The 14,991-nt window shown below is 40.8% G+C and overlaps 1 protein-coding gene across 1 annotated transcript; it reads left to right on the forward strand.

Annotated features, from left to right (window-relative positions):
- Positions 1–72: 72 nt before the first annotated feature.
- Positions 73–9,445, forward strand: ripk2 (receptor-interacting serine-threonine kinase 2). The gene is made up of 11 exons (XM_026149714.2): positions 73–595; positions 1,411–1,564; positions 2,119–2,274; positions 3,043–3,194; positions 3,744–3,793; positions 3,889–4,050; positions 4,156–4,241; positions 6,759–6,854; positions 7,113–7,209; positions 7,369–7,572; positions 8,917–9,445. The coding sequence occupies exons 1-11, from the start codon at positions 402–404 to the stop codon at positions 9,294–9,296; spliced, it is 1,731 nt and encodes a 576-aa protein (XP_026005499.1). The 5' UTR covers positions 73–401; the 3' UTR covers positions 9,297–9,445.
- The last annotated feature ends 5,546 nt before the right edge of the window (positions 9,446–14,991 follow it).

Here is a 14,991-nt window from a genome sequence, read left to right on the forward strand (position 1 = left end):
ACCTACCCTCGTGAACGCATCTCGTAAAAGCCGGAAGCGTGTCGTCATTAGCAACAACAAACGCACCTGCTTAAATGAGCGCGGAGCTCAGCTGCGCTCTTCTTGTTGTTGTTTCGCTTTGGGTCCTGCGCACATTTAACTGTAGTCGCTGGGTGAAGGACAGCTGTCGCCGGTCAGCGGGTTCGCTGTTTATCGGCTGCTCTGTTTTGTCTGCTCGCCTCCTCCTCTGCAACATTAATGGTAGCTTAGCCTGCTAGCAGCCGGCTACGTTGTGGAATGCATGTGAATGGGAGCGCAGTTCCTCTTTGCGTTTATACCAAAAGAGGTAGTTCTGCCTTTATTGGCCAACCCCGTGAGAGATAAATCCTGAGAGACTTCGCGTAAGGGATTCAGAAACTGCTATGGAGCCAACTGCGGGCTGTTTGGATATCGGCAGCCTGACCAGCACCTTGCCGGTGATCCCCCAGAATAAACTGACGGACCTGTACTATCTGAGCGGAGGGGGCTTCGGCACCGTGTTCAAGGGGAAGCACTCCGACTGGAGGACCACTGTGGCCGTCAAGTGCCTGAAGCTCGACTCTCCAGTTATAGAAAGGTACTCAACACCGATCAGGCAACTTCGCGTAACAAGGTCTAGGTCACGGAGACACATTTCAGCCATTTATCGATGAATTGCACTACTACAGAAAAACTTTGTGCTGTTTCAGGATGATGCAGTAAAGTCTGCCTGTACTTACTCCACAGTAACAGCTGCAGCACTTGACCTAATTTGAGTCAAATGTGAGGCCTTCTTGTACATTTCAATGAAATGTGTTCAGAGTGCTCGAGCAGGTTTTTCATTCCTCTGGCAGGAAAAAGGCTAAAGAGTCTCTGTGGCTTACGTGTCCAGTGACTTCCAGCTGGAGGGCTAGTTTGCTCAGACTGACACAAATCTGAACTGCACAATATAAATATATATATAATTATATATATATATTTTAAATCCTACACTCATTCTTTATTTCTGGAAGCATGCAAATATACCACTCTGTTATAAAATTAAGTCCACCTTTTAATGTGAAATTCTTAAGCTTGTTTCACAAAACTGTTCACAACAACAGTGAACCAGGCCAACTGGATTTCAGTCAAATGTCCAGACATCATGACTCAGTTTGGTATTTATTGGTCACCTAGTAATGGGTCATTCTAAACATCTCTGCACAAATTCACAAGTGAGAAAATCTCAGATTTCTGCGTGTAACATTTTTACTCCTCTGTGTAATCAAGAGTTTCAGCAAGATTGTATACGGCATTTTTGGTCTGTGTTTCTAGAAGGATTTTATCTTAAATATTCATTTACCTCACTATCACAAAAGTGCTGTCAGTGCTGTTTTGTTTTTGTTATTTATTCTGTGTCTGGCTGTGTTTCAGAGAGAGGAACTGCCTGCTGAAGGAGGCCGAGGTACTCCACAAAGCCAGGTTCAACTACATCATCCAGATCTTTGGTGTCTGCAATGAGCCTCGTATCTTCTGCATAGTCACGGAGTTCATGAGCAATGGATCTCTGGACCGGTTACTCCATGAGGTAGCTCATCAAGTTCACTTCCTATCACTAGGAACTCTTCTAGTCTGAGCAATGCACCCTTAAATAAACCATTTAGATTGCCACTGAGTGGCACCAGTTTTCTCTGGTTTAGATTGTTAGCTGTGAGAGTTGCCCAGACTACACACTGGAAAAAATGAAGGTTTTATAGTTGTTGCATTTGGATTTTTGTTGCCAAAAGAGGTCAGCTGATGGAGTTGCATTGGTCTGTTGTTTTTCTCTCTTGTGCATCACTCATCATGTGAGTGTATGACTCTTTTTCCTTTCAGCGGGACTATAAACAAAAGCGAAAGCTCGAAGTAATTAGTATCTGATGAAACATAAAAGAAAGTAGGGAAAGAGAAGCCGAGCACTGAGGGAAGCAGACAGCTATGCACAAGGGAAATTCCCACTGGGCTGAGTGTAGTAATTTTTTCAGTCTTTATTTCAAGCTCTTGCATTGTTTTGTACTTTCACTGTAGTAAAACCCACATTTCCCTCTTTTATTTATACATTTATGATATCTTTAGCCCATCTTTGTAATCTCTGCCTTACAGAAGGACGTGTACCCTGTTCTTGCCTGGCCTTTGCGTTTGAGGATTCTGTATGAGATCGCCCTTGGGGTTAACTTCCTTCACAACATGAACCCACCCCTCGTACATCACGACCTAAAGACCCAAAACATTCTGCTGGATGGTGAATTTCATGTTAAGGTATGCGATAAGTATGAGGTGCGTGCAGAACAGGAAAATCTATGACATCACCTTCAACCGTGTCAGTGTGTTTGTTGGAGCTGTAACAAAAGGTTACAGCTGCTTAGGTGGTTACAGTTATAGTCACATGTATTGTGTACGTTACCAGACTAACTTAGACATAGTGGATAAGCTGCACATACCCTATGTACTGCTTATCTGCTACTCTTTATGAAACATACAATTTTTATTAGCATAAAAAGTATAAACTATATTTTTCAGGTTGTTCAGACTGATTTCTTTTTCTTTCATGGCCTAATTAAAGTGAATATATTATACTCATATCAACTCCATATTTAAGCTTTTGGACTGTAAAACAAACTCCTCTCCTTTAAACTTTCTTCTGATTGGCTGCCCCTCACAAACAGAAGGTTCAAACAGCAGGTGGGTGGTGCTAGTCTGCTGACACTCAGCGCTGTGTGCCTAAGATGAGCACATAAAGATAATACAGTATCAGTAAGAGGGGATAGAGATAACAGTAGAAGAGAAAAAACCTCCCTGAAACTGACTATTTAGGGCAGTTTCAGTATCCACCATTGTAACAGGAAATAAGAAAGGCATAATAACTTCCCCTTAAAGATCCGTTATTATACAAAAGGCTGTCCTCCCGCTGCAGTTATCAACCTTATTTGACTTTTTGTCACGAATTAATTTAAGACTCGTAAAATGTAAAACTGGCTTTGTATAACTTTGTCTGTCTGCGGTTGCTAACTTTCTGCTTCTCTCCAGATTGCAGACTTTGGCCTATCGAAGTGGCGACAGCTGTCAGTGAGTAGAGGCTCGGGGTCCAAGCCAGCTGAGGGTACAGTGATCTACATGCCCCCTGAGGAGTACGAACCATCCAAGAGCCGCCGGGCCGATGTGAAGCACGATATGTACAGGTAAGACACCAGAACCCAGTAACTATTATGTAGAAGTCAGTCTCAAAATGTACATCCTTCCCTGAAGATTTAGCAGAAAAAGTCTCTATGACTTATCTGTGTTACTATAAACTCTGATAACTTCCGTGTTTGTTGAGCACAATAAGCAGTTAAGGGAAATGAGGCTTTCCTTCCTGTAAAGATGAAACGGAGTTCCTGCCTCAGCTTGCATTGCTTGCATACCACTGCAGGGCCCAGTGTCAAAGGCTAAATCAGTCGTGCCAGACAAAAAAATCAGACCTAACTGTTGAGATCCACGAGTCTGTCAGAAAAGGAATTCAGATTATTTTTCTGCTTTGATAAGAGAGCTCTACTTTCCGCTGATGCAGTCTTTGTAAATTTTGCGCAAGAGGTTACGCTCGCTGCAACGGGTCAATCAGTCATGGCTTTGAGAGTCATCCCTGAAGCTGGCTTGTGGTAGAGTCCCTCAACTATAAGGGGAAATGCCAATATCTGGCAACTTAGTAACTCTTCCCTTAACTGTTTTCCTCTTTGATAATTGGATTCTAGCTATGCCATCATCATGTGGGAGGTGCTGTCCAGGCAGATCCCGTTTAAAGGTAACTGCTCGTTTTGGGGTTTGTTTTTTTTCACATCATACTTTGTTCCTACTTGACCCTTTTTGAGTCACTAATATGTGTGTGTTTATGTTCAGAGGTGACCAATGGCATTCAGATCATGTTCAGCGTGCTGCGTGGTCTGCGTCCTGACACCAGCCTGGAGAGCCTGTCCGCAGACATCCCCAGCAGAGAAACGCTCATCAATCTTATGACAGCCGGCTGGAACGCTAATCCAGATGAACGGCCTTCCTTCCAAAGTATGCTCATACAAATGACTAAAGTGCGCACTGCTAATGGGACGGTAGTTCTGCGTTACGTCTTTGGCAGGATTTAGCAGTGTGATGCGTTTCCTACCATTTCAGATTGTTTGATAGAGCTGGAGCCTATGGTGAGGGTGTTTGACGAAATAGAGTTCCTGGAAGCTGTGCTGCAGATCAAAAAGAAAAAGGTCAGTTTTTATATTTCTTCTTTATGTACCTGTAGGGAAATCTGTGTAGCACTTTTTTTTTTTTTCTTTTGAAAACTACTTTTGATTTATTTCAAAATTAAATTTGCATTTCCTCTGATCCACAAAGAGTGTATTGTGGGATGGTATCGTGTGTCTGTCTGTCAGCATGCGCTCAGGTGTGTCAGCTTACAGTAAGAGAAATCTGGTGAAACTAGTTTGAGACAGACTGTGGCTCAGAGTATGACTTTAGTTTCATGATGATGTCTCACAGCCATGCATATGAAAAATAAATGCACAGGCTTTGATGCAGCTATAGCTACAGTGGTGTGCGTGTGCCCGTGCGTGTGCGTGTGTGTGTGTGAACTGTTAATGGCCAGATTTTTACAGCTAGTGCATCACCTAAAGTGTCATAAAATCTTTCCTTTCCTTAGTAATTGCACAGGGGTTCCCTGAATTGGCAGTTTATCACAGGTCTACTGGATCAGCTTGTCACCTTTTCAAATTGATTAGAAGGAAAATGATAAAGGAAAAAAAGATAAATGTGATCTAGAAAAAAAAAAAACAGGAAACCAATAAACAGCGGCGAAATGCAGCAGGGGCCTCTGACAGACTCAGTCTGGGGACATTGTGGCTCATAGTTGGGGAATTACTCATTTAGTTAGTTCATTATTTTATTTTGTTTACTATGCAAACGGCAAAACAGGGAGATGTGTTGATAAATTGAAAGCTGCCACTAATTTGTGCACATCAAGCTATGATCCTGTAATTACCAGTATCTTCGACGAGGTACTGAACCACTTGCATATAACACCCCCATACCAGCATAGTTTTGCTGACGTTAATGGTAGGGTGGGTTTGGAGCTCTGCAGTTACTGAGCAGAGCATTGGCAACTTTTCCACACTCTGCAGCTCACTCTGTAGTTTTGTAGTTCACTTCAGTTCTGAGTTCCTAAATACGTCCACCTTACAGTAATACCACGTATAGCAGTTAATATCAGTTGTGGAATAGATGGGAAAGGGGAAAGAACTATCAAACTGACTTGTTACAATGGTGGGATCCTATTACAGCAGCATGCTCAAATTCAATGAGCTCTTTAAAATTACCCATTCTTTCGCAAATGTTTGTAAAGGCAGAACACATGGCTTGGTGCTTGATTTCATACACCTGTGGTAATGGGACAGAAAACATCTGAATTGAAGGATTAAGAGGTATGGCCTCCAGCTGGCTGGAAGTTAGCTAACAACTGGACACCCGTGCCCCCGATTTACAGTTTTGTCCAAAGTAGTTAAGTGTTCAAAAACCCAAAATGGTAAAGGAAGAAAAAAGGCAGTCTACCTGAAATGTCAGACTAAAGGATTCAAAGTAAAAACCAATTGGTGATGCCATCTTTTATATACAGTTTTTGTTTGGTGATCATTAAAAGAACTCTTCTTCAAAAGACTGTCACAGGTTAGTGTTTTTGCTTAGCAGACATAGATGGTTAATTATTAACATTAGATACATTTTTTTATTTATAGTTGGCTGTGTATGGACACACACATTTACGCAAGTATAAATGTTGAATGTGCAATTTGGGGCAGTTTAAATTGCACTGTGACTCAGTGAGAGAGATTAAAAACTGACATCATAATTTCCCTTCAGCATATCCTTCCTCTTTATATTTTCAGTGTATATGTGACTTTGCAGTCACATGTCTGTTTCTAATCCGTACTTTCAACAAGCACAAAATTGAACTACATGCAGTTAAAGGCAGCAGGGAACTAACTGTGCTAAAGAACAATCTATAGTGTTATTATTGTCTGTTAGCTGCAGAGTACTGAAGAAAAAAGTTAACAGCGTGTATTTTTAGTACTCCTTTTTTTCCCTCCTCTAAATATCCTCACTTGCATAAGTCACAGAAGTTATGAAAACATCAGTGACCTTTAGTTTTGTTCAGTGTATTGTTATATATGTTAAACACGTTGGTTATACATTATCTTAGCTGGTAATGTACAAACTTGATTCCAACAAAGTTGTCACTCTTTAAAATGTAAATAAAAAGTAGAATAAAGTCATTTCCAAAACTCCTTTTATTTAAAGAAAATTTGTCATTTTAATAGTTAGATGACAGAAACTCGTCTCTAAAAGTTAGGACATGGTCATGTTTACTACTGTGTAGCATCACATCAGCTACGTTAGCAAAGAGCATCACTAGAATGAATGGGTGGATCAGCAGGTTGATGTATACTGTATATTTGTTTCTTTTATCAACACCAGAACCTGCTGCTTTGTTGGGCAAGTCAATATTTGACTGTGTGGTCAGATACTGCAACATTCTCCTTACACTGTCCGATATAGTTTTATGGGATTTTTTTGTAAATGTAATCCTTTCTTTCAGTGTTAGTGGAATTTTTTTGGTCTCTGTACTTTTTTTTTTTTTTTTTTTTTTTTTTTAAGCAAGGGATTGACATTTAAAGTATTTTGAAGTTGACCTTTTTGTTGGTGGTTGTGCCGTATCTCTTTTGCTCCTCACACAGCTGAGGTCACAGTGTTGTTCAGCCCCAGCAGCCTGTCAGAAGGGGAGTGAGGAGGAAACTCCAAGTATGCCAAAGGACAGGCCCAGCCAGTGGACGGTCAGTATCTACTCGTCACCTACACTGAGAATAAAGATGACGTGTGTGAAGCGTGGTTTTTGTTTTGTTTTGTTTTTTTGTTGTTGTTTTTTTGTTGTTTTTTTAATTTATGCATGTTGTCAGCCGGTAACTGAACCTGAATAATTTACTTGGCTTATAATGAAAACGGTGACATGGAGGGATGCAGTTCAACATGAAGGTGTGTCGTTGTGGTCATGTATGAACATAAATGAAACCTCACCGTTTCCTCTGTCGCAGGAGGGCACTACATCAGGCTCGGGGTCTTGTTCCTCTCAGGACACGGACATATCTCTACCGGGCGCCCTCTCCAGCAGCAATGCTGCATCCGCTAAACGTAATGACACCAACACCTTTACCAAGTATCACCACTGATAATCTAAAGGAAGTGGTGTGACTTGATGTCATAGAGTTCAAAAATAATACTTTAGTCTCCGTTTCAGTGTATGCTCTGTTTGGCTGCTGGGCACATCACTTTTCTTGTTCTGTTTTTCAGCTGTAGATTGCCTTCCATCGTCATTCATGCCTCACAGTCTGGAGTCTCCACAGTCATTGAAGGATGTCTATGATAAACTAGGATGTGGGGATAAACTGAACGGCTGGACGAATGATTTAAACATACTCAGCAAGCCTGAACCAATCGCCGAATGTGAGACAAAGCTGGTTAATGTCTCCCTCAAAGCACAGCCTCAGCCTCAAGGTACAAGAAGCTCCATCGTGCATCTGTTGGTGTGTGAATGCGTGGACCTGTGTCCCATTTTTAAGTCTTTATGATAGACGAGTGCATGTGAAAAACAGTGCAGCTCGTGATTCAGTAGGCTGTAAAACTACGTTTGGCAGCAGTAATGATTCTCTGTACCACTTTATCAGTCTCTCACACGCTCTTCTTTACAGCATTACTTCAGTTCACTGAAGTTTGTGGGCTTTCATTTGTGGACAGCTCTTTGACTGGACCATTTTAACAATTTGATATTTTCTTTTTCTCAGCTGTTCTGTGTTTGGGATCATTGTCCTGTTACATGACTCCGTTTCGGCCACACTTTAGCTGTCAGACAAAGGAGTTCATGTTTGATTCAATGACTGCAACCTGCCTGGGTCATGTGGCTGCAAAACAAGCCTAAATTATCGCCCTTCCGCCAGCATGCTTAACATTTGGTATGAGGTGATTGTGCTGATATGCTGTTTGGTTTGCACCACACATGGTGTTGTACGTTATGGCCAAACATCTCCGCTTTGGTCTCATCTGTCCAGAGGACATTATTCCTGAGATTTGATCAGATGCAACTTTGCAAACTTAAACAATACATGTTTTTAGAGACTTTCTCCTGATAAGATCTTCAAACAAGAACTTGTTCAATGTTTTTCTGAGTGTTTGTCATGAACTTTAGCATATAGGCCTGTAGAGTCTGAGACGTAGCTTTTGGGTTTTTCCCAGTATTGCTCATTCTGTCCATCAAGTACATTTGCTGGGATGTCCAGTCCTGGGAAGATTGTGGCATTGTGTTAGCACAGCTGAATGCTCCAGACGAGAAAATTGTCAAAACTTTTGCTTTTTTTTTTTTTTTTTGAGGTGCTCACACTTGCTGATGATCAGTTAACCAAGTGAATTAAATTAGTAACACCCAGCTGCCGCTTAGCTTCTTAATTCCTATGGGAGCAGTAGAGATGCACTTTGTTTTTCACAGGACCTGCCTGTTCTAGTTGCACTTTTCTTTTTGTTTTCCTGGACACATAAGCTATCAACCTCATAATTCATGTTTCTGTGTTTTGCTGGCTCTGTCTAGTACAGGGCATTCAAGCGCACTTCGATCATTTTAGTGTAACTTTTATTTCTTCCTTAAGAAGATACAAATTAGAATCATAGTGATGCTGTTATCGTTCCTTTGTTCTTGACTAGTAGGCCCTGATAGCAAGTTACACTCCTATTCAGCTGATTGGTGTAACGTAACTTTGATTTGTAACACTTTACACTTTTGGTATAAAGAGTATATTTCACCCTTGCAGCAATGTTCAGCAAATAAGGCATAACTTTTTCTTGTTGCAGGTTACTCTCCTCCACCGCGGCACTCTCCTCCTCTGCAAGGTCCCATCTCCCAGTGGATTGCAATCCGGCGTGAGGAAATTGTCTCCCAGATGACGGAGGCTTGTCTGAACCAGAGCTTGGACGCCCTGCTGTCCCACTCCATGCTGATGAAAGAGGATTACGAACTGGTGATCAACCAGCCCACACGCACCGCTAAGGTCCGCCGACTTCTGGACACCTGCGACAAACACAACGAAGACTTCTCCCGCATCGTTGTCCGCAAGCTGCACGACAACAAGCAGATGAGCCTGCAGCCGTACCCGCCTGAAATCAGCTCGCCTATGGTGGCACCAAGCGCACCGTCACTGTCCATGTCCTACAATATCCCCAGGAAGATGTAGCAGCACTCACGGCCAAGACTTCCACATAAAGACTGTGCCAACTTGACACTACAACTAACTCTTTCTTGTTCCGTGTCATCCAGACACTCGCCACGGTTTAGACGGAAGAACAGCTGGTTGAGCAACTAAAGTTACAGGTACAAAAACGTCATGTGTTACTATGGACACATCAACTCAAGATTTAAGGTTTTATTCTGTATGTTTAGAATCAAAAAGACTAACTGAAGCAGTGATTATTTTTTTAATGTTACGGATTTGATGTGAATATTTATTTGTAGTCCCTAAGTGGCTATATTGAGTGGTTTTCACTCTTTTTGGTATCTAATGCTTTTTGTCTGAAGACTATTAGATTAATGTTGGCCTGTTTGTGCGATCGTGTATCAGTATTTGCAGAATGCAAACGTCCTCATTTATTTGATGCAACTAAAGACAGGAGGACTGTTAACTGGAAAACCTGCTGTAAAAATAAGGTTTAACTCTTCTAGCAATCTTTATTCAAGTATCATGTATTTATGGGTTCTGGTCATGTTTACGGCCTGAGTGAGCGAGTGTATTGTTGTTCTATTTAAGCACAAGGTCTACAGAAAGTTTGAATAAGTGTTACTTTAAATAAGCGTTCCTGAACTTTAGCAGCTTTGCCAAACTAAGAGGAAAAGTTGGACTGAGTTGTGACCCAGTGGCAGACTGCATGGAAAGTTTTTACTCTTCCTCTATTTATCGCCAAGCTAAAGAGAGTCACAGGGTCACAAACTAAAGAGGAAGCTGAGAGGGTAATACAACACCCAGAAAGAGGGATGTGGGTATGTGTGTGTGTGTGTCTGCATATAGTGGGTCATTAAAATTGGACCAAGTATGTGCTCTCATTTCTTTCGGTCGGTTCAGTAGCGACCTCACCTCAGAGATTTCAGGCTTATCTGGATCTTTCCAGACTTGACCTATCTTCCACAGACTCTAAGCTGAGATTACAAATAAATGTATTCCAACTGAGCTTCTCTGCAGTAGCATAAGAAAAAAAATCGAATACCGGTACATGAAAATCCAGCTTTGCTTGTAGCAGATCTTTAGTTTACCTGTTCAGCGTATTTTTCTTTAACGTTGCAACTTTTTTTGCTGTTGCTACGCAGTCTGCTCAAAACAGCAGCAACATGTTTATTAAATCTGTCAGTCACTGACCTGCAAGGCAGAAAACTGTTGCATAAGTATACAATAAGCAAGTACTGGTTTATCTGTTAAACTATACCTTTGTCTGCCACAGGGCTCTTTGTTAGCTCCTTGACATAATAAGCATATATTGTACGTTCTTTCTGCCAGAATATGCTGTAGTTACACAACAGATATTTTCTGTTTTATTAGCATGTGTGCTCCTGCAGTTAACATATATATTCAGTCAATTAGCAAACAAACTGCCTATTTCATTCCCCATTTGGCATCTTTTAATGTGCCAAACATATTTTGTTGTTGTTGTTGTTGTTGTTTAACCCTTCAGTGTCTCAAATAATCAAACATGCAAACCTATTCACAAACTGTCCTACACTGATTCTTAATAACTCCATTGCTTTTGCCTGTCAACACTTTCATCAGTAAGTAATTGTTTTGGTGGGTATGTTATGTGTATGCATGTGAGCTTTTCTTTTTTCTTTTTAAATACACACGGGCCTTGCCGCCCTCAACACTGCCTTCACTTCCTCAAATGGGTGCTTGCAATGACAATATTAAGCCGTGGCTCTGGATTTCAGTACCACCTACAACACATTCATCACAGGACAGTCAGTGTGATTAATTAATGTTTTTTTTCATACACATGTTCTGCATCATTCAGTCCAAAGTGACCACAGTTCAATGAAGACCTGAATCACACAGTGGGGAATGAGTCACAGCACACCAGGCTTTGTAAAACACTGTTAGAGCAAATTATGCTCGAATGACAAAATGTCATTTAGATTAGAAAGGCCGAGCAGGGTCGATCTGCTTCCGTATGTTGGACTGGTATTGTTTTTGAAATCTGTGCCTCATATTCTGCTTCTGGTCCCACCTCAAGTTACAGGCAAATGCCTTCTACGTGCATATCAAGCAAAGGTGAGTGAAAATGCTGTAGATTTGATAGTGGTGTGTATATGTTGTAACATATTTTTTTACTGTTTTTCTGTGATGTGTTTATTTGATACTTGTAGAAATACCAACTGAAAAATACGGAGCTAATTTAGAGCCCTTGTATTCAGTAGTGTCAGCCGATTGAGCAGTTCTGTCAGAGGTTTAACATGATGTGTAGCTGTGGTTTCAACTAGGATTTTCTTTTTTTATATTGTGTCAAACTCTTCATTAAAATGGCTACTCTGTTTTTAATTTAATTTGGTCTAATTTCTGCTTCTTGTTTTTGTAACAGTAATTTTAAAGGAACACTTTGCTCCTTTAATTGAGCTTCACTGAAAAATACACTTATCTGCCACTTTATTATGTACAGGTTGCTAATACTGAGTTGGACCCATTTTTGCCCTAATTCTTGGCAAAATAAATTCAACAAGTTGCTGGAAACATTCCTCTGAGATTTTGGACCATATCGACATGACTGCATCACACAGTTGCTGCAGATTTATCAACTGCATGTCTGTAATATGACTGTGCATTTGTGAAATATCCCAAAGGAACGCGTTGACATGACACATTATCCTGAAGGGTACACAGTGGTCATAATGATATGGACATGGTCAACAATAATACTCTGGTAGTCTGAGGTGATCAGCTGGTGCTAAGTGAAGTGTGCCAAGAACCACACTCTTACACCACTACAGTCATCTATACAGGGCAGGATATGCCAATACCTTTGTTTATGCCAAAGTGTCACTTAAATCACCTTTCCTATGATGTTTGGTTGAACTTGAGCAGCTTTCTTCGACTACATTAACATGCCTAAATGCATAGAGTTGCTACTATGTGTTTGGCTACCAATAACTAGATATTTGAGTTTACAAGCAGTTCAACTGGTGTACATGCCTATTAAGTGCACATGAAAGATGTATGAAGCCACATTGACATCACCTACTGGTTTGTGAATTTTTGGAGCTAGAAGGTATTTGGATTATTTAGCTAGCGCTAGATAGCTTGGCTAGCAAGGTGGATTAACAGCCAAAAACTAGCTAATTGATGCTAACTGCAGTAGAAAAGTGCACACTCTTTCTCAAATACTGAAGATGTCACCAACAACACAGAAATATTCAAGATATTCAGTGACTCGGACAAGCTGAAGTAAAGGTTAACATTAGGGTTGCCAACTCCCTGAAAAATAAATAAGGGACACCTCGTGGCCAGGGCCGGGCGACCCAGTTGTCTTCACCCTTCCCAGTGTGGTGAATTTTCTAGCTCTTTTTTTGTGTGTGAAATTATTTTTTTAACCATTTGACTTGAAGTTGATTTAAGTAGATGCATATTCTATTCTTTGTGATATGAACACATGTGAAACAAATGATCATTTAGCCATTTATTTTTAGCTCAAAATGACAACATTAACACAGTAAAACAGGTCTCTTTCTTAAACAGAAGCCTGTCATGCTTAACTTTTGAGAATATAAGTAAATCTTTCCTTAAAAGAACTCTGTCCTGCTTAACTTAAAATAATAGAAAACAATAGAAAGAAAAATATTCTTGTAACAGTGCACATTTAGTGCATTTAGTACAATTGGCTTCAGTTGAGGTATTATTTCAGCTTTTCTAATGCTAATCAGCTGCTCCTGTTTGTAAACCCGCTTGTTCCCATGATTACGCATCATAACTCATCATCATTATTCATCTATGTATTACTTTTATGTATTAGTCATCAATTTGTTGTAATCATCTATCCTTGCAGTTGTTTATTACACAAAATAAATTATATTATCACACTTCTGGCCACATAGCGCTGATATTCACTGCACATGCCCATATTAACGTTTTCCAGCCAGGTGTTTTCCTTTTCCCATTCTTCCCTTTCTCTGAGGGGAACAAACATTGCTGCTCTAATGCTGGGCTCACACCATTTTGAGCCGATTTTTGAGTGATCGGACCGATTTTGGCCTTCATCGTGCATCGTGTAGTATACGTGGGGTAACGAGAAGTGATTAACACCTCACGACCAGCTCCCGATCATCAATCGCTCGTGAGGGTGTCACCACAGGCGCTCACACTGCTCACGCGCAAACGTAAACGTTGGTGAAAAAGACGGAGCAGCACAGCAGTGCAGCGTGTGATCTGGACACAAGCGATGGAGGCACAACTTGTAGAACTTTGGAAAGCTCATCCGAGCCTTTTCGATGTGGCATCACAAAATTATCACGACCACAACAACCGTGAAAATAGTTGGATCTACATCGCTGCTCAATCACAGCTGCCTGATCATGTTTTTCATTAGCAATTTAGCAAAGTTGATGGTGGTGGTGTGTCTGTGTGAGTGAGAGACAGAGAGAGCGAGCGACAGATTTTCTGTTATAACCTTCATGTTATGGAGGCACAGTGTGAGCACTCAGGTCGCATCAGAGCATCGGGCAGTATAGTGTGAGAGCACATCGTGACATACGAACTTCTAACCCCTGCGAGTCAATCGTGCAGTTTGAGCAGGAGCTGAATAACGTGACTGAAAAAATCGCAGTGTTTGCCCAGCTTTAGGTGTACTGTCATCCGAGACTTGCACCGCAGTGTCGGCGTTTGTTCCCCTGTTGGCCATGCTTCTTGTTGTGGTCATCTGTTGTCTTCCGGTATTTTCTCCGCAAGCGACCTTTCATCGACCAATGAGATGAGCGGTAATCTGAATTGTCATACTCGAATTGTCATAAGTGTGCTGTCAGCTCATTGGTCACAAAGCAGGAGAGGGGCTGGGAATTATGTTTTCAAACAAAGCGTTAATTCCATTAACATTTATAGACTACTTTTGATTCTCACTGTATTACGGGACAAAGTGCGTCCCTTATTAGCTCAATACGGGACGTGTGCTTTTGTTTCGAAATACGGGACGATTCCGTATTTTAAGGGACGGTTGGCAACCCTAGTTAACATACAACTAGAGGCTTCATTTGCCTATGTTGGCATACACCTGTTAGCTTCACAACAGAGGTGGGACCAAGTCATTGTTTTGCAAGTCTCAAGTAAGTCTCAAGTCTTTATCCTCAAGTCTCAAGTCAAGTCTCAAGTAATGTCAGGCAAGTCAGAGTCGAGTCTCAAGTCACTGGTGTAAAAGTCCGAGTCAAGTCACAAGTCTGAAACTTTGAATTTCAAGTCCTTTCGAGTCTTTAAAAAAAACAAACGAAAAAATAATGTTGCAGTTATATGCTAAATGTAAATATTAGACCATGTAATTTTAAAATCTGTGTTTTTCTCAACACATACAAAATAGTGAACTTAGAAAATATACACAAATTGTGAAATTGCACCTCTTTAAAATGCAGCTCAATTAAACCTAGCTCCAAGAATAATTTTCACCGACAGTTCTGAGATACGCTGCATGTTATTCTTGGATGCGGTTGTAGGACCAGCTTTAAAATCGCATGACAAAAATATCATACACATTAAAAAAAACTGTATCACCAACGTAGCCTGGAAAACATTTGCTAGTTAGATGAAGTCAGCTATCTCATCCTAGCATATTTATATGCATATTTATAATTATACGGTTCTTGGAGTGAGTGCATACACTCATGAAGTTTAGTAACTTCAGGTCACTGCAACAAGC

The sequence above is a fragment of the Astatotilapia calliptera genome, chromosome 18, assembly GCF_964374335.1.
Source record: "Astatotilapia calliptera chromosome 18, fAstCal68.1, whole genome shotgun sequence".
Taxonomy (NCBI): Eukaryota; Metazoa; Chordata; class Actinopteri; order Cichliformes; family Cichlidae; genus Astatotilapia; species Astatotilapia calliptera.

What these genes read in the sequence shown, in the direction of transcription:
- ripk2 (XM_026149714.2), top strand. Translation starts at nt 402, where the DNA reads ATGGAGCCAACTGCGGGCTGTTTGGATATCGGCAGCCTGACCAGCACC. An exon ending in GTGAAGCACGATATGTACAG is followed by an intron (nt 3,195 to 3,743) that starts GTAAGACACCAG and finishes ATTGGATTCTAG; the next exon opens with CTATGCCATCATCATGTGGG. An exon ending in ACAGGCCCAGCCAGTGGACG is followed by an intron (nt 6,855 to 7,112) that starts GTCAGTATCTAC and finishes CCTCTGTCGCAG; the next exon opens with GAGGGCACTACATCAGGCTC.